This window comes from Oncorhynchus masou, chromosome 5 (assembly GCF_036934945.1).
Source record: "Oncorhynchus masou masou isolate Uvic2021 chromosome 5, UVic_Omas_1.1, whole genome shotgun sequence".
Taxonomy (NCBI): Eukaryota; Metazoa; Chordata; class Actinopteri; order Salmoniformes; family Salmonidae; genus Oncorhynchus; species Oncorhynchus masou.
Genome location: NC_088216.1, coordinates 79,884,636 through 79,910,988, shown reverse-complemented (window position 1 = coordinate 79,910,988; position 26,353 = coordinate 79,884,636). Strand labels below are relative to the sequence as shown.

General features: G+C 39.2%; 1 protein-coding gene across 1 annotated transcript; it reads left to right on the top strand.

The window, feature by feature from the left end:
* igfn1.1 (immunoglobulin like and fibronectin type III domain containing 1, tandem duplicate 1) lies at positions 1-24,500 on the top strand. The gene is made up of 24 exons (XM_064958393.1): positions 1-52; positions 3,400-3,519; positions 4,808-4,947; positions 5,258-5,357; positions 5,503-5,593; positions 5,745-5,761; positions 8,529-8,701; positions 8,855-8,968; positions 10,229-10,397; positions 10,669-10,941; positions 11,086-11,811; positions 16,375-16,602; positions 19,013-19,137; positions 19,372-19,513; positions 19,627-19,920; positions 20,456-20,752; positions 20,949-21,128; positions 21,274-21,402; positions 21,500-21,808; positions 21,953-22,038; positions 22,183-22,375; positions 22,476-22,776; positions 24,010-24,332; positions 24,496-24,500. Exons 1-24 carry the CDS (start codon positions 1-3, stop codon positions 24,498-24,500), a joined length of 4,587 nt encoding a protein of 1,528 aa, XP_064814465.1.
* The last annotated feature ends 1,853 nt before the right edge of the window (positions 24,501-26,353 follow it).

The following is a 26,353-nucleotide window of genomic DNA, read 5'->3' as shown; positions in this document are numbered from 1 at the left end:
ATGAAGGTGATGAAGTCGAAAGTGACAGATCAATCTGCCGAAGGGCAGAAGGGTAAGTGCAATGTGATGGATTTCTCCTAACAGTCGAATCAAGACAGACATCCACCCAATGCAGTCACACACAGGCAAAGGGTAAATAACAAAAAAGGCAGGAATCATAGCCCGTTATTGATTGCCAAGATACAGATGCAGGCATAAAAATGTTAGGTTGTGCTGTATTGACAGAACAATTGTTGCAATGCGTGTGCAACACTGTGCTCCAGTGTCTTCTACTGATAGTTCGCCAGTAAATCGAGGTATGTAAAGAGTATCAATTAGACCATCCAATACACAACTAAGTGTAGAGAAGATATGAGATCATTTTCAGTACAGATGACATTTAGACATATCGTCAAGAACATCACCTAATAATGTCTTCTGCTCTTGTGCTATCCAGAAGAATTTGAAGAGATGCTTCAATCCCGAAATTTGTGCACAATCATCTGGGCTTCCAAAATCATACAGGAGCACCCTGATTAAATATTAACAACACCTACTACAGTGTAAATTACACTAGGAATTAAGATATTGCCGAAAAGGACCATTCTCCAGACAAGCACATGAAGAAATACAAGCTGCTTGCTATTGCTTCAATCCGCTTAAAAGGTGAAGTAGCAGTCAAATCACCATGTCAACCCCTACAGTGAACCAATCATGTGAAACACTTCTCTGTCAACGCCATCATAAGGTAATATCACCAGCCAGTCATTGGGTGACATTGGAAAAAGAATGGGCATGAATATATTTCTGATTCAGCAGAAGAATGAAAAAGAAGATGTTTATCGCAATTATGAAGAGTGAAGAATGAAAAGTGCTGTCAACTGTTTTATTTACTTGCAGTTTACAAAAAATAAATTAAAAAAACTGTAAGACAAAATGCTTATGCTAGAAAAACTAAACTGAAGAACTGATTCAACATCAAGAGAAATCTGTCAAACCTGTGCTGAATGCTTGACAACATATCTACTTTGTCAACAAACCTAAACAGAAGATTAAGTTTGAGATCATATTTGACCAGTAAACTGAAGCGGTTAGAATTTTCACTGTGGGGTTGATTGAAATGGGAAGACTGGACTCAAAATATGGATGTCTGGCAATAAACTGTTTGGTAGAAGACATAATCGGATATCTCATCTTCCTCAGCTGTTTTCCAAATCAATTTACAGACAACTATTAATATGCACTGTAACTGGCACAGAAAAGGACTCTCAACAGCCCAACCCCATGGACAACCACAACACATTAAACGGGAGCTTATTGGATGCCAATGAGGACTGGCATATCTGATATCTGATACACCAAAGTTGGTCAGCAGATTTAGTATAATTTAATACCACTAGTTCTTAGTTAGTATTAATAGGCCATCGTCATAGAGAAAACATACCTAATATGCTAAATATTAAAATATATAACTAAGACTAAGACAAGCAGCATAATGACTTAGGGAACAATATAATTGCTGTTAACTCCATGATTTGATGTACTCAGAAATTCATAATGGTTACAAATGTATATATACAATTAATCTTTCATAATTTTTCTTTCAAACATTTGTTCCATAAAATAATCTTCTGAAAAACCTTAGGAGGTTGGTTCTCTCCAAGTTGTGTGTGTTGGATGTTTCCCTTGTCCTTGTGTTTAATGTAAATCGTATGTATCTATGTACTGTATGTGTGGATTCATAATCCTGTCGAAGTTCCCAAGACTCTCTCAGGTGCTTTTGTCAGGATTAATGTTTCCTGTGCTATTTCCTTTCTCTTGCTGTCATGTTGCTTGTAAAGTGGAAGGTGCTGGGGGTGCTATGGAAAAGCCCCACCACAAAAAAGGTATGCAAGAGAAAAGGAAACTCCAGCAACTTGAGTTTCCATTAATGTGTCTTTCTCTTTGTACAATCTTAGAAAAAAATTTGGAAAATAAAACCGTGGAAAAAAAAATCTTTGAAAAAAGTCCACTGTGGAAAGGGTTCTACACTGAACCCAAAAGCCCTCTACATGGAAACCAAAAATGGTTCTTCTAATGGTTATCCTGTGGGGAAAGCTGAAGAACCCTTTAAGGTTTTAGATAGCATGTTTTTTTCTAAGAGAGTATACCTTATACTTTGGTCTGGGTGTTTAACTGTACCAAAGCATGGTGGATGAAAGTAACGACTGTGTTGCATGTAGGCATCATATGAATGGTGTAATTCGTGTTCGTGTTTGACTCAAATCTTCAGCGTCACAACAGACGCACTTCATTGTAGAATTCTAAACAAATGACAAATCCATTAATACTGACAAACTATCCTTATTAAAGGGCATTGCAGATGATTGCTATGAGGTCCTTATATTGTCTTGCAACCTAACTGTACCTTGTGCAAGAGAATACAAGTTGAGTATGTGGGAGGACAGATTGAGCCCTTCATGACCTAGGTTTTAGGTTATGGGGTTTCGAGAAAATGTTCTTACAGACAATTAACATCTGCATCAAACAATTCTTTGCTCATGATTACTCATCAGTGCTGTGGAATTATATTTATGTTCAGTTACAGTAGTCAAGTAAAACAGAGAAATATGGATGGAAATAGGATGGATGACCAAACATAATTTGAAACAGTTGGGGCCAGATTGTCTCTGCAGCGGTGCTAAGTTTGCAGCTGTTCTAATAAAAAAGAGACATCACATTAAAGCTGAAATCCGTAAAGGGGGCAACAGCACCACTGTTCACCCCAGCCCCTTAGTTATTGTCTTGTTTTGTTGAGGAAACAGAGGAGAGGAGCATCCAGCATCGTGACATTGTTTGAAGTAACTTATTTGTTGATGCAATATCTCTAACAGGACATGGTAGTTTCACCAACTACAGATTTCAGCTTTAAAAGAAAAATGTACTGTACCATAAATATTAAGAGGACAATGATGCATTGATCTAAAGTGAAAAAAATAATCACATCATGTTTTTTGCTTAGTTGGCTTCATTTTGGTATGAAAATTACACGTGCAGACTTTGCATATTGGTGTATTTTCTTGCTAGATGTGGCATGTGATTTAGGGCAGTATTCCCGACCTGATACTACTAGTCTACTCCATGTTTTGGTGTATCAGCCATTGCTTTAACAAGACTGTTATCAGTTGTACTATGACTACTTCTACATTAATATTAGGTCCGAATATGGCCCTCAATCCCTTCCATTCAAAAAGTCAAATATTACATGATATTGACGCATGTAATAATTCAGTGATTATAACTGTATTAGACATTATGCGTGTTAGATTTGGTCATCCATTAATGCAAATCTCAATTGTTTTAAACAGTAAGTGCTAATAATGTTATCAAACAATTGCGCCATTTTCTAATTATGTATTTTTGGTGTGTGTGTGTGATCAGTCAAGAAATTCAGATCAAAAGTCCCCGGAGTTATGATCACGCAGTATGTGGAGGAAATACCAGAGGGGAAAAGCCACCCTGACTTCACACGCAAGCCCATCGCATTAACTATTCAGGAGGGTAAGAAACAGTTAATCATGTAATATTCTACATTAACAGGCATAGCTGTCCTATTATACTGCAATAAATGTTGTGTGTTCTGCTATTGCCTTATAAACAGGGGGGGGGGGGGTCAACCAAAATGGGAACAGTGACCCACTGCAACGGGTGTGCTGATGGGATTAACACATGTGGTCCTCTGTAAACTCAGTTGGTGGAGAATGGCACCTGCAATGTCAGGAGAGTAGGATTCATTCCCAGGACCTCCCATAAGTAAAATATATATATATATATATATATATATATATATATATATATATATATATATATATATATATATATATAAAATGCACACATGACTGTAAGGTGCTTTGGATCAAGGTGTCTGCTAAATGGCATATGTTATATTATGTCCTGACTAAGACAAGCAGCATAAGGTCATGTAGGGATAGGCCCGATTGCATTACTTTACATCTCAGTTGAGACATTTATATCATTTGGAGTAGGTTCCACAGGCTTCAGGCCCTGACATGTGACAGTGGGCATAAGGCATGTGATGTATGGTGGAGTCCACAAAATGCAATCCTTACAGACGGCTCATATCAACTTCATTTGCAACAGAAATGAAATGTAGACTCTACATAATTTATGATTATGATGACCTTCTATGCCCTACCCACTCACATACCAAATCCTTATTTAACATTGCACACTTAGATTGGTGACACAACCTTTAATAGAGGCAGTCTGTTAAGCTCCTTATTAAAGCATATGCCATAATTAACGCCTAGCTCTTTCATCATTGGGGGTAGTTGTATAACAAATGTTACACATCATATTTGGTGAAAATGCAATGTATTCAATAAAATACCAAACAAATACAGTCCGACCTCACTAATCCTTATATAGAATTGTATCACCAAAAGGATGGACTAATTAGACACCCAAATACAGTCTGACCTATCTCACTCATCCTTATATAGAATTGTATCACCAAAAGGATGGACTAATTAGACACCCAAATACAGTCCGACCTATCTCACTAATCCTTATATAGAATTGTATCACCAAAAGGATGGACTAATTAGACACCCAAATACAGTCCGACCTATCTCACTAATCCTTATATAGAATTGTATCACCAAAAGGATGGACTAATTAGACACCCAAATACAGTCCGACTTATCTCACTAATCCTTATATAGAATTGTATCACCAAAAGGATGGACTAATTAGACACCCAAATACGGACAAATATTGGACATCAGAAGAAAAACACAAGTATTCTATGACTCTAATCACAAATCAGGCAAGTTCGGGGTGTTCAAAGCCATTGTGTATGGTGAACCTACACCCAACGTGACATGGAACCGAGCAAATGGAAAGATAGACGATCCAGTGAAGTTCCAGAGCAAGTATGACGAGTCGTCTGGTGAACACACCCTAGAGGTAAGCATGTTTTTCACCATTCAGCATCAACTGGTTCTTATACTCAAAAATAACGGGGACATATTGTCAATTTCAGTTCCATCAAATGCTGCCCAATCTCTTGACTTCTACATCCTCCTTTTTACTCCAACCTTTATATTTCAACCCTTTAACATGAAAAAAGTTGTTATCATAATTATTGGTTAAATTCCTGGAATTTAAAATAAATAAAGCAATTACCCTTGAAGTATATTTCAATTGATTTGTTTTATGGACCTTAACAGCAGTCGATGGGAAGTACGTAGTTAATACATTATCAGTTTGCTTACAGATCCCCAAAGTATCTGCAGAAGATGCCGACACCTACAAATGCTTTGCAACAAATGAGTATGGAAAGGCTGTTTGCACTATCCAGCTGAATGTCATTGAAGGTAGGACACACAAAAGAGAATTCTAACACATCTAATCTAAACCTCTCTTAAGCAATATTTATCTTGTCATGCAAGTGCATTCTAATGATTTAAAAAGAATGATCAACACTTTAAGACATAAACATTACGAATCGTTTCTGTCCAGTTGGATTCAAAAAGACGAAGGAATTAGCCAAGTCCAAAGAAGAACAAGAAGCACTCAAACCTGGGTCTTTTAGAACAATGTTGAAGAAGCGGTAAGAGAATGCATTACATTGTACTCTATTAACAGGTTGTGTAAATAGGTTTTGACCAGGTATTTTAGTGGTTGAAATGCAGTTCCCTAACTCCTAAACCTTTCAAACAGAAGACCTAAGTCTCTAAAAAGAAGGTAACAATAAGTTAAAGCTCTCTGATTGAAAAGGGTTCAGGTGTGGAAAACACGCCCTATGTGACAGAGGGAAACACAATGCTGAATAGATTTGTATAACAGGAGACAATTAATTAAAAAAGCAGACTAAATACAGGCTTCAACTCTGCAATAGCAATTCAAATGAATGCATGCATGGTAAATGATCATCCTGTGTGACTAAACACCTCCCTCTGCAACTGGATCCTGGACTTCCTGAGTAGGTAACAACACATCCACCACGCTGATCCTTAACACAGGGGCCCCTCAGGGGTGTGTGCTCAGTCCCGTCCTGTACTCCCTGTTCACTCATGACTGCATGGCAAGGCATGACTCCAACACCATCATCAAGTTTGTTAATGATTACCAACAACGATGAGACAGTCTATTGGGAGGAGGTCAGAGACAACAACCTGCCCCTCAAAGTGATCAAGACAAAGGAGATTATTGTGGACTAGAGTAAAAGGAGGACCGAGTACGCCCGCATTCTCATCGACGGGGCTGCAGTGCAGCAGGTTGAGACCCTCAAGTTCCTTGGCGTCTACATCACCAACAAACTATCATGGTCCAAACACACTAAGACAGCCGTGAAGAGGGCACGACAAAGTCTATTCCCCCTCAAGTGACTGAAAAAATTTGGCAATGGTCCTCAGCTCCTCAAAAGGTTCTACAGCTGCACCATCGAGAGCATCCTGGTTGCATCACTGCCTGGTATGGCAACTGCTTGGCCTCCGACTGCAAGGCCCTACAGAGAGTAGTGCGTACAGCCCAGTACATCACGGGGACCAAGCTTCCTGTCATCCAGGACCTCAATACCAGGTGGTGTCAGAGGAAGGCCCAAAAAATTGTCAAAGACTCCAGCCACCCTAGTCATGGACTGTTCTCTCTGCTACCGCACAGCAAGCAGTACCAGAGCACCACGTCTAGGTCCAAAAGGCTTCATAACAGCTTCTACCACCAAGCCATAAGACTCCTGAACAGCTAATCAAAGGGCTACCGCGACCCCTCTTTTACGCTGCTGCTACTCTCTGTTTATTATCTACGCATAGTCACTTTTGTACTCTACCTACATTTTTTTTTTTTTTTTTTTTTTACAGGGACAGTGCACATTAATCAACGTTTCAGTAAAAGTGCCGGTTTTAGCCAGCCGGCTAATTTTCAACCGCAGTCCCTGGGCAGGTTATTAAAAACAATTACAATATAGACAATAGCAACATAGAACAAGCAAGACATAGCAACATAGGACAAGCAAGACGTAGCATACAGACAGAGCAACATAGAGCAAAAAGCAGCAAGACAAAATTCATAAAAGCAACAAAGTGTTTCCACACCTCACAAGCTACAGACAACAGACAACATGGAAAGCGGCAACACACAGCTAGGGACCATGTTCACAAATCTGATTGACCTTTAGCCATGTCTTCAAGCATTTTGTGAAAGTGTGATATGTGGTGCAGTTATGTGTGTCTGATGGCAGTGTATTCCAGACATGGGAAGCTCTCACAGAGAATGCAGATTTACTAAAGGTGCTTTTCCTTAGGGGAACTATACAGTCACCTCCCATGGCAGACCTTGTGGATCTGCTGCCAGATGTCTGGGTTTTCTGTTTAACAAAAATATTGAGTGGAGGGGGAGCCAGGCCATTAAGGATCTTGAATACAAGACATGCGTCGGTGTATTGCACAAGATTTTCCCAACTCAAGAGCTCATGCTTTCTAAGGATGTGACAATGATGATGGCTATTGGGCTTCCTATCAAGCACTTTGAGAGCCTGTTTGTAGACAGACTGAATAGGTTTTAATGTTGTACAGCAAGCTCGGGCCCAACTAGTCAAGCAGTATGTCAAGTGGGGGAGTATCATAGAGTTGAAGTACAGTTTTGCTACCTCTGTAGTCAAACAATTTCGTATAAATCGGAAATTAGCTAGGTTGAATTTAGTTATTTGAATTACCTTTTTCACATGCTTTTTAAAAGAGAGGTTGGAATCAAGTATGATGCCAAGGTACTTAAAATTGGATACCACCTGGAGCTTCTACCCTGACACATAGACATCTGGCTCAGTAGCATCTGTTGCCCTCTTTGTGAAGAACATGCAAACAGTTTTTTTCACATTGAGATGCAAACACGAGTCACTGAGCCACTTTGTAACCTGGACCATTACAGTATTGAGTTCTTGTGCAGCTTGTTGTTTGCTCTTTGCATGCACATATATCACTGTATCATCTGCATACATTTGAACTTCAGACCCAGTACAGACAGAAGGCAGATCATTAATATACAGGCTGAACAGGAGGGGCCCCAGTATTGACCCTTGGGGCACGCCCACATCATAGCTACGATAGGGCGACAGCTCATTGCTCACTCTGACACACTGAGTTCTGCCTTCAAGGTATGATTTCATCCATCTCAAGGCATCAGGGGAAAAGTTGAACTTTGACAATTTTGTGATGAGAATCTCATGGTTAACAGTATCAAAAGCCTTCCTTAGGTCCAGAAACACAGCCCCAACAGCATGTACATATTACCTCAATTACCTCAACTAACATTGACTCTATACCGTTACCCCCTGTATATAGCCTCGCTATTGTTATTTTACTGCTGCTGTTTAATTATTTGTTACTTTTATTTTATATTTTTTACTTATTTTTTTACTTGACACTTTTATTTCTTAACTTTTTAAAACATTGTAGGTTATGCACTTTTAATTACGCATTTCACTGTACACCTGTTGTATTCGGCACATGTGACAAATAACATTTGATTTGATTTGATCTGCAGAGGAGATGTCCATGAGCAAAAGCCACTCGAATCTGAAGAGAAAGTTTGGGAGATCCTGATGAGTGCCGACAAGAAAGATTATGAACAAATCTGTGCTGAGTACGGCATCACTAATTTTCGTGGGATGCTGACAAAACTGGCTGAACTGAAAAAGGAGAGAGAGGTTGAACAGGCACAGGTATAGTACTATGGAATATCTTTTTACTGGTGTTATTTTGAAGAAAACACCAATAAAGTAAACGGGGAAATGTGTCAGTTACCTGTTTGATTTTTCAAAGATCTTATGGTTTCTCAGTCATTTTACCATACCTTTTATATTTGTCTGTTTCAGTTTATTGAACATATCAGTTCGCTCAAACACATCGAAGTCAATTCTGATGAAAATGCAACGTTTGAAATTGACATGGATCTTAAAGATGCCAGCAGCAGAATTTTCCTCTACAAGGTATGAAAGCTCATACCAAACTGTTCAATAGCTCTCCTGTGTATTTAATTTAAATAAGTATTCAGACCCTTTATTTAGTACTTTTCTTGAAGCATCTTTAGCAGCAATTACAGCCTCTAGTATTCTTGGGTATTCTTGGGCTTCAGTCTCGCCACTCTACCATAAAGACATGATTGGTGTTGACAAGATGGTTGTCCTTCTGGAAGTTTCTCCCCTCCACAGAGGAAGGGGAGCTCTGGAGCTCTGTCAGATTTACCATTGGGTTCTTGGTCACCTCCCTGACCAAGGCCATTCTCCCCAGATTGCTCAGTTTGGCCGGGCAGCCAGCTCAAGGAAGAGTCTTGGTGATTCCAAACGTTTTCCATTTAAGAATGATGGAGGCCACTGTGTTCTCGGGGACTTTTATGCTGCAGAAATGTTTTGGTACCCTTCCCCAGATCTGTCCCTCGACACAATCATGTTCTGGGAACTCTACGGACATTTCCTTCGACCTCATGGCTTGGTTTATGCTCTGACATGCACTGTCAACCGTGGTACTTTATATAGACAGGTGTGTGCCCTTCAAAGTCATGTCCAATCAATTTAATTTACCACAGGTTGACGCCAATCAAGTTGTCGAAACATATCATGGATGATCAATGGAAACATGATGTACCTGAACTACATTTATAGTCTCATAGCAAAGGGTCTGAATACTTATAAAATAAGTTTAAAAAACCTGTTTTTATTTTGGCATTATGGGGTATTGTGTGCAGATTGATGAGAAAAAAGTTTAATTTAATCAATTTTTGAATAAGGCTGTATGTAACGTGACAAAATGTGGAAAACGGCAAAGGGTCTGAATACTTTCCGAATGACCTGCATCTACTTCCCCAGACTCAGATGAACTTTTGGATACTATTTTTATGTCTCTGTGTGCAGTTTAAAGGAAGTTGCCAACTAAATTTAATTTAATTTAAGTAGAGTTAGAGTAATGACAGGAAGTCTATGGGAACAAATGCTAAGTAGAGTTAGAGTAATGACAGGAAGTCTATGGGAACAAATGCTAAGTAGAGTTAGAGTAATGACAGGAAGTCTATGGGAACAGCCGTCGACTTCCAGTCACTGTGCTAACGCTAGTTAGCATTGGCTCACAAAACTACTTCCAACTTCCTTCATAATGGACGCAGAGATATAAAACTGGTATCAACGAGTTCATCTGACTCTCGGAAAGTACATTAAAAAAATGATAAAAAAGTAAAAGATAAATACACTCTGCAGGATGGTGTTATGGTTCCTTACACCGTTGAGATGGAAGAAGAAATGAAGCACCAACTGAAACGAGTTGGCAAAAAATTCATTTTCACGATCAAAAATCTAAACCCGGAAGATGCTGGTCTCTATTCAGTGGATGTAGAGGGAGTTAATATCTTCTCTACGGATTTCAAAAGTGAGTACAAATTCAAATCGCAGTCTAAATAGGGACTATAATTATTTTTACAATAATATGATCATTACAAAATAGTTAATGATACTATGTGGAATTAAAGTTAAACAAGAGCAAATACATCACTCTATATATTTTGTGAACTACAGCATTCAAGGACTAGAACTGCAGTATTTGTAAAATTGGTGTTTGAAGAATTTGAGAAGCATGACATGATTGTGTGAACTAGGTTGGCTTCGTATGTATTATGCCCAACTCTCTATCCATCTTTCAGTTCCACCTGTAAATTTTGCGGTCAAAATTCAGGAGGTGAAGGCAGAAGAAAGACAAGATGCCATCTTTCAGTGTGTCTTAACGGCACCTATGGCTGAGATTAATTGGATGGGCAAGAGTGCCCCGATAGAAAATGATGACAAATTTGAAATCACAGTGTCTGAAGATAAGCTCATCCACAAGTTGTTAGTGAAGGATTGTCAGCCTTTGGACGCTGGTATCTACGCAGCTGTGGCAGGTATCCATTCCTGCAATGCCTGGCTTGTGGTGGAAGGTGAGGTTATTCAATTTTTTCATGGAATGTTTTTGAATCTTTCAGCATATCAGTTGCATTCATAAACCATATAAATGAACGGTGAATCACACACACATCACTGGCTACCATTATATTAAATAACTCGCAAATTCTCTGATATAGTTGACAAGAACCCTGCGAACAAAGGCAAGAAGATAGCTCGCAAAACAACCCAGGCTGGAGGAGGTGATTTGGATCTGGAGAAAATAGCAAAGGAGCAGGCGGAAAAACACAAGAAAGACATGGAAGAGAGGTTGGCGGAAGCAAAGATAAAGGCTGCCGAGAGAGGCGTCACTGACGCAGCCACCCAGGCTGAGAAAGAGGCCGCTGATGCAGCCAGCAAAGCCGCCAGAGAGGCAGCAAGGGCTGCGGAAGCTAAGGCTAAGGCTAAGGCAGAGAAAAAAGCTGCTAAATTAAAAGATGCTAAGGAGAAAGCAAAGGCAAAGAAGAAAGCCTCAGGTGGTGGAGCTGCAGGAGGTGGGGCTGCAGGTGCAGGAGCTGCAGGTGCTGGGGCTGCAGGTGCTGGTGCTGCAGGTGCTGGGGCTGCAGGTGTTGGATCTGCAGGTGTTGGGACTGCAGGTGGTGGGGCTGCAGGTGTTGGGGCTGCAGGTGGTGGGGCTGCAGGTGTTGGGGCTGCAGGTGGTGGTGCTGCAGGTGGTGGTGCTGCAGGTGGTGGTGCTGCAGGTGGTGGGGCTGCAGGTGGTGGAGCTGCAGGGGCTGAGGGAGATGCTGGATCTGGATCGGAATACGATGACATAGTAGTTAGCACAGATGAGTCTGATGAGGAAGATGGAGCCACAAAAACAAAGCGCGTGAGAAGCGGACAAGCTGTTCCAGACACGTTCATAGGTAAGAAACTATTTCTTCCACTGATAAGATTTTGAAGTAGTTTACATAGAAGACATTGTGGCATGTTTCCCGGACACAGATTTAGACAAATAAAACATTCAATGGAGATTCTCCATTAAGCATGCTTTTTAGTTCTGGGAAACTAACCCATAGAGTATATTTACTACACTAAGTATAGTTCACCCAGATGTCATATTTCTATGACTGGGATGACTGTCTCAAGGTCAATAACATCAGATTGTAATTGAAGTCACTGATTGACCATAGATGATTAATTTAGGGAAGGTAACCCCTAAAAGCACTACTTAAATGAATAATTCTGGATTTTGGATATTAGGCACTTTATCTATTTCACCTGAGAGATGAATTCGTGGATACCACGTTTCTGTCTCTGTGTCCAGTAGGAAGGAAGTTAGAGCCTATGCGAGCTTATGCGAGACTTTCCCGAGTGGCGCAGCGGTGTAAGGCGCTGCATCTCAGTGCTACAGGGGTCACTACAGTCACCTAGTTCAAATCCAGACTGTATCAAAACCGGCTGTGATTGGGAGTCCCATAGAAAGGTGCATAATTGGCACAGTGTTGGCCTGGTTTGCCCGGTGTAGGCTGTCATTGTAAAATAAGAATTTGTTCTGAATTAACTGATTGCTTAGTTAAATAAAGGTTAAATGTAAAAAAAATAATAATGTTAAATAAATATCCATTGTGCTAGCGTTAGTTAGCAACTTCCTTCAAACTGCATGCAGAGACATAAAAATGGTATCCAAGAGTTTATCTGCGGAAGTAGATACAGGGCCTCATTGCCAAAATGTATCCCTTTAAGAAGTACCTACCATAACAAACACAAGTAAAGGACAAACACCCCTGACAAGTCAACTAAGATAAAAACCATCTAAGATACTTGTTTTTTGTGTGCATCCATTTTAAAATAGTTTTTTTGTTATCGCTTTTTCTCCCTTCTGCTTTTGCATCCCATACTGTTATTGTAATCCCTCTTTCGTAATCATGCTATCGCTATTTTTGTTACCTTAATTGTGTTTGCAATTGTATTTGTTATCATACTGCTTATAAAACATTAGAATACCTTATCAGCCAAGACAATAGCATCCACTTGCAGTATGAAACTACATCCATGTATGTAACAACTGACATACAGTACCAGTCAGAAGTTTGAACACACCTACTCATTCAAGGGTTTTTCTTTAGTTTTACTATTTTCTACATTGTAGGATTATGCTGAGCATCAAAAAAAATGTTAAACAAATCAAAATATATTTTATATTTGAGATTCTTCAAAGTAGCCACCCTTTGCCTTGATGACAGCTTTGCACACTCTTGGCATTCTAACTGGGTATTCCTTGCCTGTGGCGGTCCTTATGAGCACAAGTTTCATCATAGAGCTTCACCTGGAATGCTTTTCCAACAGTCTTGAAAGAATTCCCACATATGCTGTGCACTTGTTTGCTGCCTTTCCTTCACTCTGTGGTCCAACTCATCCCAAACCATCTCAATTGGGTTGAGGTCAGGTAATTGTGGAGGCCAGGTCATCCGATGCAGCCATCCATCACTGTCCTTCTTGGTCAAATAGCCCTTACACAGCCTGTAGGTGTGTTGGGTCATTGTCCTGTTGAAAAACAAATGATAGTCCCACTAAGCGCAAATCAGATGGGATGGCATATCACTGCAGAATGATGTGGTAGCCATGCTGGTTAAGTGTGCCTTGTATTCAAAATAAATCACAGACAGTGTCACCGGCAAAGCACCCACAGACCATCAAACCTCCTCCTCCATGCTTCATGGTAGGAACCACACATGCAGAGATCATCCGTTCACCTACTCTGCGTCTCACAAAGACATGGCGGTTGTAACCAAAAATCTTAAATTTTGACTAATCAGACAGATTTTCACCGCAGATTTCCACCGCAAGCATGCCAATTGCTTGTGTTTCTTGGTCCAAGCAAGTCTCTTCTTTCTATTGGTGTCCTTAAGTAGTGGTTTCCTTGCAGCAATTTGACCATGAAGGCCTGATTCACGCAATCTCCACCGAACAGTTGATGTTGAGATGTGTCTGTTACTTGACTCTGTGAAGCATTTATTTGGGCTGCAATTTCTGAGGCTGGTAGCTCTAATGAACTTATCCTCTGCAGGAGAGGTAACTGGGTATTCCTTACCTGTAGCGGTCCTCATGAGAGCCAGTTTCATCATAGAGCTTGATGGTTTTTGTGACTGTACTTTCAAAGTTCTTGAAATTGTCCAGATTAAGACATAAGGTTCAGTCAACGTAATGATGGACTGTCGCTTCTCTTTACTTATTTCAGCTGTTCTTGCCATGATATGGACTTTTGCCAAATAGGGCTATCTTCTGTATACCACCCTTGTCACAACACAACTGATTGGTCAAATGCATTAAGAAGGAAAGAAATTCCACAAACAAGGCACACCTGTTAATTGAAATGCATTCCAGGTGACTAACTCATAATGCAGGCTAAGAGAATTCCAAGAGTGTGCAAAGCTGTCATCAAGGCAAAGGGTGGCTACTTTGAAGAATCTCAAATATAAAATACATTTTATTTGTTTAACTCTTTTTTTGGTTGCTACATGATTCCATACAGTGTTATTTCACAGTTTTTATGTCTCCACTATTATTCCACAATGTAGAAAATAGTAAAAATAAAGAAAAACCCTTGAATGAGTAGGTGTCTCCAAACGAATGAGTAGGTGACTGGTATTGTATATTATTGTCAAAGGTGACACAACATCTAATTATATGATTAGCTTGCACATTTTGCCATATTGTAGTTTAAATGATTATAAATCAACATCAGTATATGGAACATGGTATGATTTGATCATATTAATGTGCTAGCAAACCAACTTCATTACAAATAAGTTTGCCTTTAAAGTAAATACAAAAATTCATAAGGTAAATACATACAATTGAAATTGTTTGACATCAACTTGAAATTGATGATCACCAATAGATGATGATGAGGAAGCATCAAGTGAGCAATCGGGGAAACGTGGGAAACGCACAACGCAAGGCCCACTGCTCAAGGAAGAGATTGTTGGTAAGATGTTGTGAAGGTTGATGAACATGCATGGAAACAGGTTGGTTTAATATCAAAGTCATTTGTCGGAAATGACTTTGGCACGCCGGCCTGATAAATGAAGGAGATCTTTGTTTACTCAAAGAAATCCTAAACCTAATATTTACACTGACATTTGGGATTAATATTAACCCTCAAATGTATGATGCATTTGTTATTGAAGTTTATATACGTTATATCAAGGGAGATAAAAAAACAAAAAAAAATGTACGCCATAACTGTCAACCAAAATAGATCCCACACTCTATGACTTCATATGTAGTCATAAATAATTGACTTTAACTGTGGCACTGTAGTTAAACATAACATCTGCCACATTATGATGTACTAATTATCATCATTTGAAATACATTTTCATAAATTCATAGGCCTATTTGTTTACTTTAGAGTGGACTGTTCTACACAATATATTGACAAACTTGATGAAGTGGTTTGAAAAAATGCATACACATTGCAGGTCACCAACCATGTCAAAATAATGTCAAAACAAACAATTACTGTTCCTAGTAGGAGCATCCATCACTTTGTGTCTGAACCTCAGATAAATACTTAGTAGGGAAAGATTGAATTTCCAACCAAGTCGAGCTCGAGTACCTTTCTCTGGAAGTGCTGAGTTGGTTGTGTGTCTTTTTTCTTTTGATGATTAACTGCCTTCTTATTTTAACAAATAATAACGAGTTTAACATACCTCTTGCTAATCTTTATGTCAAATGCAACATGTACATAATTACCGTTGACTCTTTGAAATACAAATATGACCTAATGTTTGTGTTTTATATGCCACGTGTGTGTGCTTCGATGTTTCATGTGTATGTTATTTGTGCGTTGTGTTGACCAGTTGTGAATGTTTGCTTTTTTGAAAAAGGGACTCTTTATTTTTTTTCAACTAGGCAAGTCAGTTAAGAACAAATTGTTATTTTCAATGACGGCCTAGGAACAGTGGGTTAACTGCCTTGTTCAGGGGCAGAACGACAGGTTTTTACCTTGACAGCTCGGGGATTCAATCTTGCAACCTTTCGGTTACTTGTCCAATGCTCTAACCACTAGGCAAGGGGCTCTCTTTTCATTACATAGACTGGTGAAGGAATTTGCCAGGTTACTTATTCAAGTACAACAAAAATAATTTATAGGTAAAAAGATATTGTCTTCATATTTCCTCAAAATGTTCTTTATTTTGAGGAAAATGTCAATTACATCCAGCTACTAACCAGAGTAGTTATGGATACGTAAGGTTTGTCAGTTTCTGGAACTGCATTGGATAAGGAATTGGAACCGAATTCTTCACCACCCCTTCTGTGTTAAAGTTATAGTTTTTGTGCAATTGTTAATGTTGCTATTGTTGCTTTTGTTATCGTGGATGTGGTTGTTACTGCTGTTGTTACTGTTGAAATGCCTTACCCAACAATAGTCGACAAATAATCAATGAGTGATTGACAGTGATTATAATAATCATTACTAGGAAAGACAAATAGTAATGGCACAGCCAAAGATGCCAAAGTCCAAAAAAGAAAGGCAAAGAGCGGAGGTGGTGCTGCAAACGGTGCTGCGTCTGCCAACAATGGTGAGGCTGCAAGTGGCGATGAGGCTTCAAGTGCCGATGAGGCCAACGAGCCAGCAGAAGCTGCTAAGCGTGGCAAGCGCACAGGCCGCACAAGGCCAGGCCCAATTCTTCAGGAGACGGTCATTGGTAAGATCATGGATACTGCATTGACTACTGCATGGGAGGCACCCTTCAAGGATCAAAGTCATTTGATAAAACAAATGACTTTTCCGGTTTGAGGCTGGGCTTACAGAACACACGTGTGATCATTCAGATTAATGCTGGGGTTTAATCCTTACTTATTACATCCCTGACCCTTTGGGATGATGGTGTTCTTGAATAAGGGTGGCTTTAACAATGGTTAACAATCCATACTTCACATAGACATTGATTATCATACAGCACATTTACATGTATTCTAGATTTTTCATAATTGATAGGAACTTATTAATTATATTAAACCATGTAGTTTACAAATAATTTCTAGCAGAGCATATTAATGATGGATGACAAAATTGCATCCATGTCGCCGCCTTAGTGTTTGTGTGTGCTACAGTATGTTTAAAAAGCATCTGTGTTTGTAGTTTGTTTGTCTTAACAAACATTCTTGCCTGTGTAACCTAGTACGGAAATAAATCCTCGAAATGTGGTTTCATTACTAAAATATAATCACGTCAGAAGATCACAGAAGACACAAACCATATTTCAAGAAGATAAAAATGAACATGAAACTCATGAAAATATATGAAGATTGAAGTGTGAATATATAAGAATGGAGTTGATGGTTTGGAAGGTGATGTGAACATATAAGAAGAAAATATTCCAATCATTATTTGAATATGTTGGTAACCCATTGTATAAAAGTGATATTGCCCTTGACTTCGTCTCAGGCCTAACAACACACGTACCAATATATCTTCCAAATACCGGCTTCTCGGACATTACCACTTAAATAAGAAGAGATATATGAAGACTTCTTGCTTTGGAAGCCGCCTGGAAGATAAAACCTCATGTTTTGAAAAAAACCTGCACCTCTTACACATAAACATTGTCATAGCCAAGAATTAATGACTTCATTTTTTTCACACAGTCCACTGAAGATGTGAATAACTCAATTATCACCTTGACCAAAGAGCTATGGCAGCAAACAAGAATGAAGGCCAAGAGTGAAGAACAATAACCATGCCATACCCAGGTTAACAGAAAGAGTGAAGAATAATAACCATGCCATACCCAGGCTAACAGAAAGAGTGAAGAATAATAACCATGCCATACCCAGGTTAACAGAAAGAGTGAAGAATATGCCATACCCAGGCTAACCATGCCATACCCAGGTTAACAGAAAGAGTGAAGAATAATAACCATGCCATACCCAGGTTAACAGAAAGAGTGAAGAATACTAACCATGCCATACCCAGGTTAACAGAAAGAGTGAAGAATAATAACCATGCCATACCCAGGTTAACAGAAAGAGTGAAGAATAATAACCATGCCATACCCAGGCTAACAGAAAGAGTGAAGAATAATAACCATGCCATACCCAGGTTAACAGAAAGAGTGAAGAATAATAACCATGCCATACCCAGGTTAACAGAAAGAGTGAAGAATAATAACCATGCTATACCCAGGTTAACTGAAAGAGTGAAGAATAATAACCATGCCATACCCAGGCTAACAGAAAGAGTGAAGAATAATAACCATGCCATACCCAGGTTAACAGAAAGAGTGAAGAATAATAACCATGCCATACCCAGGCTAACAGAAAGAGTGAAGAATAATAACCATGCCATACCCAGGCTAACAGAAAGAGTGAAGAATAATAACCATGCCATACCCAGGTTAACAGAAAGAGTGAAGAATAATAACCATGCCATACCCAGGTTAACAGAAAGAGTGAAGAATAATAACCATGCCATACCCAGGCTAACAGAAAGAGTGAAGAATAATAACCATGCCATACCCAGGTTAACAGAAAGAGTGAAGAATAATAACCATGCCATACCCAGGTTAACAGAAAGAGTGAAGAATAATAACCATGCCATACCCAGGCTAACAGAAAGAGGATATCACGGAAAATAAAAACATATCAACAAATTCTTGAAATAACAATATGGAAAAACTCAATCTTCAATATTTTGCTTAAACAATCAAAGTAGAAGTGACATTTTGCAATCTTTAACTACGCTGAAGTTTAACGTTGTCTGTTTTTAATCCCTCACACCTCTTAAATCATTTATATTCAAACATCACAATTTACATTTGAACATGTATTTTATAGATAAACTGCTTAATAAAATACATGTAATTGAATAAATGTAAACAGTAATGTATGGTTCAGGATTCTGAGGACTCGGAGCTTAGGTAAGTCAGTACACTAAGATGACTGTATTGTGTGCCATGCATACATGCATGCATGAACTGTATAACAAAGAAAGATTGCAACAAATTTAATTATTTTACTTCATATGAATTCCAACACTCACCCTGCAGGTAATTACATAAGGGTGAGCTGCAATTTAAGCACTGCCACTAATTGTAAATCTGGTAAATCCTCCAGACCCTGGCGTTCACTTCAACCTTGGGCTTTCTGACGTCAACGCCATAGTGGGAGACCCAGCTGAACTTGTCTGTAAGCTGAGCAAGGAAAATGTTGATGGGGTATGGTACCTGAATGGAGAGGAGGTGAGCATCTACCACTTCACCACTTCAATACATATCCATCACCACTTCAATACATATTATTATGCTGGCCATAGAAAAACACCAATACGTTATTGTTTGTATTAATATAGTTTCGTCCTTATATAGCGTTTTAGTGTTTGTGTTATGAGCTAATATTAGTTGTTTTAATGGCCATTGCAAAACAGACGAGATTTAAGAGATATATCAGCCTAAATATTGTGTTTTCCTGTTCAGATTCAACCCGATGATGTTCTTACCATGTCTAAAGATGGATTCTTCCAATCCCTGAAAATCAGCAAAATCTCAGAGGACTATGCTGGAAAATACAAATTTGAGGCAGATGGGCGTAAAACAGAGGCCATGATTGTTGTTGAAGGTCTAAATCTATTTAACTTTTTTTTTATGTTGCATATAATCTTAGCACTACATTCATTATATTTAATAACATTCTTAAATTCACTCATTATATTCTTGTACCTTTCTTTGTAGATCCACCTAGATTCGACACAGAGGAATTGAAAAAGTTTACTGTCCCAATCATTACTAAAAAAGGTCAAAAAGCCACTTTCAAGATACCATTTGTGGGTCGGGATCCAATGAAGATCCAATGGTACCATGACGGCGAGGAGCTATCAGACGACACAAACATCAAGATAGAGCATGGAGATGGTTATAGTCAACTAACTCTTAACAAGTTACAGCGCAAAGACACTGGAGAAATCAAGTTCAAACTCAAAAATGAGTTTGGAACTGTTGAGGCCTTTGCGAAGATCATTGTAACTGGTACATTTATTTTCTCTGGGTCCAAGCAAGAACTTCTCTTTGATTTGGTGTGAATACCTGATAGTTATAAGTTAGTTAGGCCAATTTTATTTTTCAAACTATGCATTTAGAATACAGTGCAATATATTATAAGATAAAATCTAATAATAAATAAAATAGTTACAATATTTAAGTGATAAATTAAAGGGATAGTGCAAGATTAAGCCGTTTATCTCCTTACCCAGAGTTAAAAGAGCTCATGGATACCATTTTTACTTTTCTGCATCCAGTAGGAATGAAGTAGGTGGTAGCATGTTAGCTGTTCCGGTAGACTTCCAGTCATTGCGTTAAAGCTAGTTCGTATTGGCTCGCAAAATCTAACTTTTAACTTCATACTGCATGCAGAGACATACAAATGGTATCCATCAGTTCATCTGACTCTGGGTAAGTAGATAAATTGCCTAAATATTGCACTGTCCCCTTAAGTTCAGGAAGAAATTGTATGACGCTAAGAGAAATAGCACAGTGAGTAAAACCTGCATCTGTTTCTTCACAGACAAGCCCACCCCTCCCTTGGGACCTCTGGAGATTATTGAAGCCTCTCAAAATGCCATTGAGGTGAAGTGGAGGTCCCCAAAGGATGATGGTGGCTGTAAGATACTAAACTACATCCTGGAACGTCAACAGGTAGGCCGCAACACCTGGAAGAAGCTGGGTCCGATCGGTCCAGAGGCCCACTACAAGGACAGTGATGTGGACCATGGCAGGAGGTACTGTTACAAAATCAGGGCCGACACTGAGATGGGCAGCAGTGAGTTGATGGAGACAGAGGATGTCCAGGCTGGCACAAAAGGTGGGCGCATGGATATTTGAGGTCCATTTAGGGTGATTCAGGATACTATGTGTTATTTTGTAAATCTCAATGTGCATTGTCTAGTACAGCATAACAATACCACCTTTTTAAAAGCTGTAATGAAGTGATTTATTTTGTATATATATTAATACAGAACCAGACGACAGTTGTTGCTAAATCATATTTCTGTACTTAGCATACGCTGGACCCCCTTCTGCACCCAAAGTGGTCAGTGCCTTCAAGGACTGTATCACTCTGACATGGAATCCCCCTTCCAACACCGGAGGAACCAACATTATGGGATATAACATGGAGAAACGCAAGAAGGGAAGCAATCTTTGGAGCCCTGTCAATCCTGCAGATGATAAGATTAAAGGTTTCACCATTTCAACTTCTGTTTTAATGTATTGTTCTTTTCTTGTTCATCTCCAAATACCAGGAAACATGTTTTTCCATACATGAAGTATTAAAGTTTCACCCATAACTTGCGCTATTGTTTTGTATGTATGCTTGTGACACAGAGAAGGAGTTTGGTGTGAAGGACGTGATAGAGGGTATGGAATACGAATTCCGTGTGGCAGCTATCAACAACTCTGGAGCTGGTGAATTTGGCACTCCATCTGAGTTTGTGTTTGCCAGGGATCCTAAAAGTAGGTCAAACTCAATGGTACTTTGTGTACGTAGATATTCTTTCAAATTAATCCATAGCTTTAAGAGACCTATTACTATGTCACTGTGTAATTTCAGAGCCCCCCGGTAAAGTCATTGACCTGAAGGTGACAGACTCCACCTACACCACCTTGTCCCTGGGTTGGACTAAACCAAGGGAGAAAGCGGGGGTTGAGGATGAAGCCAAGGGATTCTTTGTGGAGATTAGACCAGCAGAAAGTCCAGAGTGGGACCGCTGTAACAATAACCCCAGCACCATGACCTCCTTCACAGTGAAAGGCATGAAGTCAATGGCAATGTACTGGGTGAGAGTGATCGCCACCAATGACGGGGGAGAAGGGGAGCCGCAAGAGCTGGACAACTACATCCTGGCTATGCCTCCCCCTGGTAAGACCTTGAATTTCAAACATCCCTGTTGGCATCAACATATTGAGATGATCCAGTTTGATTGCAAGCACCCCCCACCCCCCAACTTTGACTGTGTAGACACAAAAAATTTGAATGTTGTTCTTATGCTTTTGCATCATCCAGTCAGGCCTAGATTCACTGATCAAAAAGTCAAGAGTTTCATGGTGGTACAAGCAGGGAATTCTGCACGATTCAACATGAACTTTGAGGTACAGTGTAAATAGTTTTATTTCATTTCTATGTCTAAAAGAATATCCACTGTCATACAAATGGAGAGAACCCAAATTAATTATTCACCAGTTGTATAAAATTGTTATGTAGATGTAGTGATTACATTCTGATATTCTTCACAGGCCTCCCCTTGGCCAGATGTTACCTGGATGAAGGATGGCATGCCTGTGTCCAAACGGGTTACCATCAGTAATGCTGAAGGCGCATCCCAACTTTTGATTCCTTCTTCAGAGCGCTCAGATACAGGAATCTATACCATTATGGTCAAGAATATCGTTGGCCAGGAGACATTCAGCATTGAGATCAGAGTTACAGGTGAGATGCTGATAACATGGCTGGCTGTAATAACCAAGTTGAAAGCAGTTGAGGTCCAGTGTTAATCATTCATCACATAATTATTTGTGGTCCGATCTAGACGAGCCCAAACCTCCAGGTCCTGTGGAGGTAGATGAGAACGTACCGGGCACAGTTACCATCTCCTGGTCACCATCTCCTGATGAGAAGAGGGATGACAGGCTGCACTACCTGGTGTCAAAACGTGACTCAAGCAAGAGAACATGGCACACAGTGGCAGACCACATCTTTAACAACAAGTTCACAGCCTGTAACATCATGCCTGGCAGAGAGTACCAGTTTCGTGTCTATGCCAAGAATGACATGGGCTCTTCTCAACCCTCAGAATCACCAAAGTGGGAAATCACAGGCAAAAAAGGTTTGTAAAAACTGTGGATTTTGGGCCAGTCTTTTTTAGTGTCCATGTGCTTTGAAATGATTCAGAGTGGTTTTACTGCTTTATTAACATACAAAAAGGCTGGACATTTTTGGGGTCACTTGTTGGTAATCCAATACTCTACTCAGCAAACTGGGTGCAGTTTATCACACTGCCATCCGTTTTGTTACTAAAGCACCTTATACCACCCACCACTGCGACCTGTATGCTCTAGTCGACTGGCCCTCGCTACATGTTCGACATGTTCGTCGCCAGACCCACTGGCTCCAAGTCATCTACAAGTCTATGCTAGGTAAAGCTCCGCCTTATCTCAGTTCACTGGTCACGATGGCAACACCCACCCGTAGCACGCGCTCCAGCAGGTGTATCTCACAGATCAACCCTATAGCCAAAACCTCATTTGGCCGCCTATCCTTCCAGTTCTCTGCGACTGGAACGAATTGCAAAAATCTCTGAAGTTGGAGACTTTTATCTCCCTCACCAACTTTAAACATCTGCTATCTGAGCAGCTAACCGATCACTGCAGCTGTACATAGTCCATCGGTATATAGCCCACCCAATTGACCTACCTCATCCCCATACTGTTTTTATTTTATTTACCTTTCTGCTCTTTTGCACACCACACCATTACCTGCACATGTTCATCTGCTCATTTATCACTCCAGTGTTAATCTGCTAAATTGTAATTATTCACTTCTATGGCCTATTTATTGCCTACCTCCTCATGCCTTTTGCACACAATGTATATAGATTCTCTTTTTTTCTACTATGATATTGACTTGTTTATTGTTAATGTTTACTCCATGTGTAACTCTGTGTTGTTGTCTGTTCACACTGCTATGCTTTATCTTGGCCAGGTCGCAGTTGCAAATGAGAACTTGTTCTCAACTACCCTACCTGGTTAAATATAGGTGAAATAAAACAATCAAAATAAAATAAAATCCCTCTGACTGGTCCAGTCTCCCCGGCTTGTCATTTGGCCGTTAGATGAAGGGAAGTGTCCGAAGGAAGGGAAGGAATCTTTATTAACGCTTTTAACAGTATTGTATAATGCTAAAGCTTTATTAAAGATATGGTTTTTTGGTCAGCAACTGGTGAGTGGACATTTACACTTTCATCAGCTTTCATTTCTGTCCATGTGCCAAATTCGAATGAGTGTAATAACTACTATAATCTTCAACAAGGTATGTGTTGTCTCTCTGTTTGTGTTTTCAGAAAGGTTTGTGCTGGACAGGCCAGAGACTAAGACCTGCAACCTAGAGCGTCCTCCCAAGTTTCTTGTCCCGTTGAAAATGCACACCGCACCACAAGGTTATGAGTGCTACATGAGCTGTGCTGTCAGAGGGGACCCAACACCCCATGTCACATGGTACCGTAATAATATCAGCCTCAACACCAACACCAACTACCTAATCTCCAACACCTGTGGGGTCTGCTCCATGCTCATACTGAGGGTTGGACCCAAGGACACTGGAGAGTACAAAATCATCGCAGAGAACAACCTGGGCAGGGCAGAGTGTTCCACTAAGCTCACTGTCTCAGGTATAAACACCTTTTTTTGCTGTACTACATTGAAATGCAAATCTGAGAGATAAAACTAATTTCTTCTAGTTTTTTGAGAGCAAACAATGAATTTGAAATGGAAACCAATTCTTAAAAACAGTTTGACTTATTTATAATCCCATTTTGTGTTCTTGTTTTTCAGATTAGATTGGCATTAAAAGGAAGACAATCATGCCCTTATTTTTTTTCTTCAAATAGCCTAAAGGAAAACTCCATCCAAAAATGATATGTTGGTATTTGTTTCATTAGCCCATTGCTGACATAGTCCCACATTATGTTGCTTATAAACAATCAGGTTTTCAAGATATTCAACTTTCAAAATACAGATATCATCCTCCGTATGATTAATTTTGTATCATATGATGCTGCTTTTTGTATCTCATGATGCAACATGCATCATATAGGGTTGATTTCTGTATTTTGAATGTGACATATCTTGAAAATTTGATTGCTGACAACAAAAATAGTTTAGGACTATGTCAACAATGGACAAATGAAACAAATACCAAAACATAATTTTAGAGTGGAATTTTCCTTTCACAGAACTCCTCTATTGTTTTCCAGTTCTGTGTAGAAATTACATTGTGTATATTTTTAAGTTCAGCGTTCCCTGTATCACATTTAACATTAGACTATTCTACATTCTGGGTGCTGCATATGTTTGAAGATCTCAGGTTGAGTACAATGCAATGCATCACTCTTTGAATTAAGGCGAGACCATTATGTAACGTAACAACAGTGTTCAATAATCAAAAGCAGCCTAAAAGCAAGTCATGAATAGTGTTGTGTTTGTGTTTTTTTTCTTCTCAAAGTGCAATATTGGTATAGGAAAGATGATTGGAAATTGAAATGATGCCTGTTGCTCTTGTTTTCAGTGGCTTTTGAGTAAATTTGATTTAGAAAATGAACAGTAAAAACAAGCAGAGAGAGAGATCAAGGTTTACTGGCGTAAACATTCAAATGAGAACTGCAAATGCGTGGCTGTGTTTCATTAACTACAAAGGTACTTGCTAATTTGTGAAATGCGTTTTGCTGTGAAATGTGAAATGTGTAATGCTGAATTGCCCATTTTTTCTTTGAAAACTAGAATCAATATGTGTTGTCTATAGTGTTTGTTTTTGTTTTCCTCTTTCATTTCCATTAGGCTATTTTTAATGATTAAACTAAATGTAAAATGTTTAATATAATAGAACCTAATCAATCTACTATCGTCAACTAATCACAATGTAGAAGTAAAACATATAATGGATCTGAATGGTGTGTTGTAAAAGAAATATTTTTATGTTGGCTACTCTATGTACAAGAGCTTGGTGTAAATACATATTTCAAGCTCATATGATGTAGGAAGTTTGAATTCTAAATGTTTGAACAGGAGAGTCAATAAAAATCAGTGATTATTAGTTTAATTTGCGTACGTTTTTGTGATGCTTTTTAGACATACAGGAATGCTTAAGTGATTTGTGACTATTTGTTTTGTGGAGTTAGTCAGCAACATAGCATTTTGATGGTTTTGAAATGTGTAGGAATCATTTATACCTACTGAATAGTACAGTATTACTTTTATAGAGCACTCAAAACCCAACTTTAATGCTATAAAATGTTGACAGGATAAAACTCTTTTTCCACATTGACATTATCATTCTCTGGTTTAAATATCCTGCTCATAGAAGACAGTATTTTAAGTAGATTTTGATTAGTCATGTCCAACTCCAATAGAGTAAACCTACATGCTCAAATAAATCCAACATTGCTAATTTGCAACCCGATTAAAGATAAATCGGTCATCATTGCATGCATACTATTTCCTGTAGCATGCAGTCCAACATCCATAGTCATCTTAAGTAGCACACTAACCAGTCGAGGTCCATCAACAGAAGTGGAAACGGACCTTTAAAATGCAGGATGTAGAGATGCCAGGACAGTGTTCAAGGTTTGCTGCTGTGGAAGTTAATCTCATTATGACGCTTCTATAACCTCTTTTTAAAAGCGTACTCTATAAT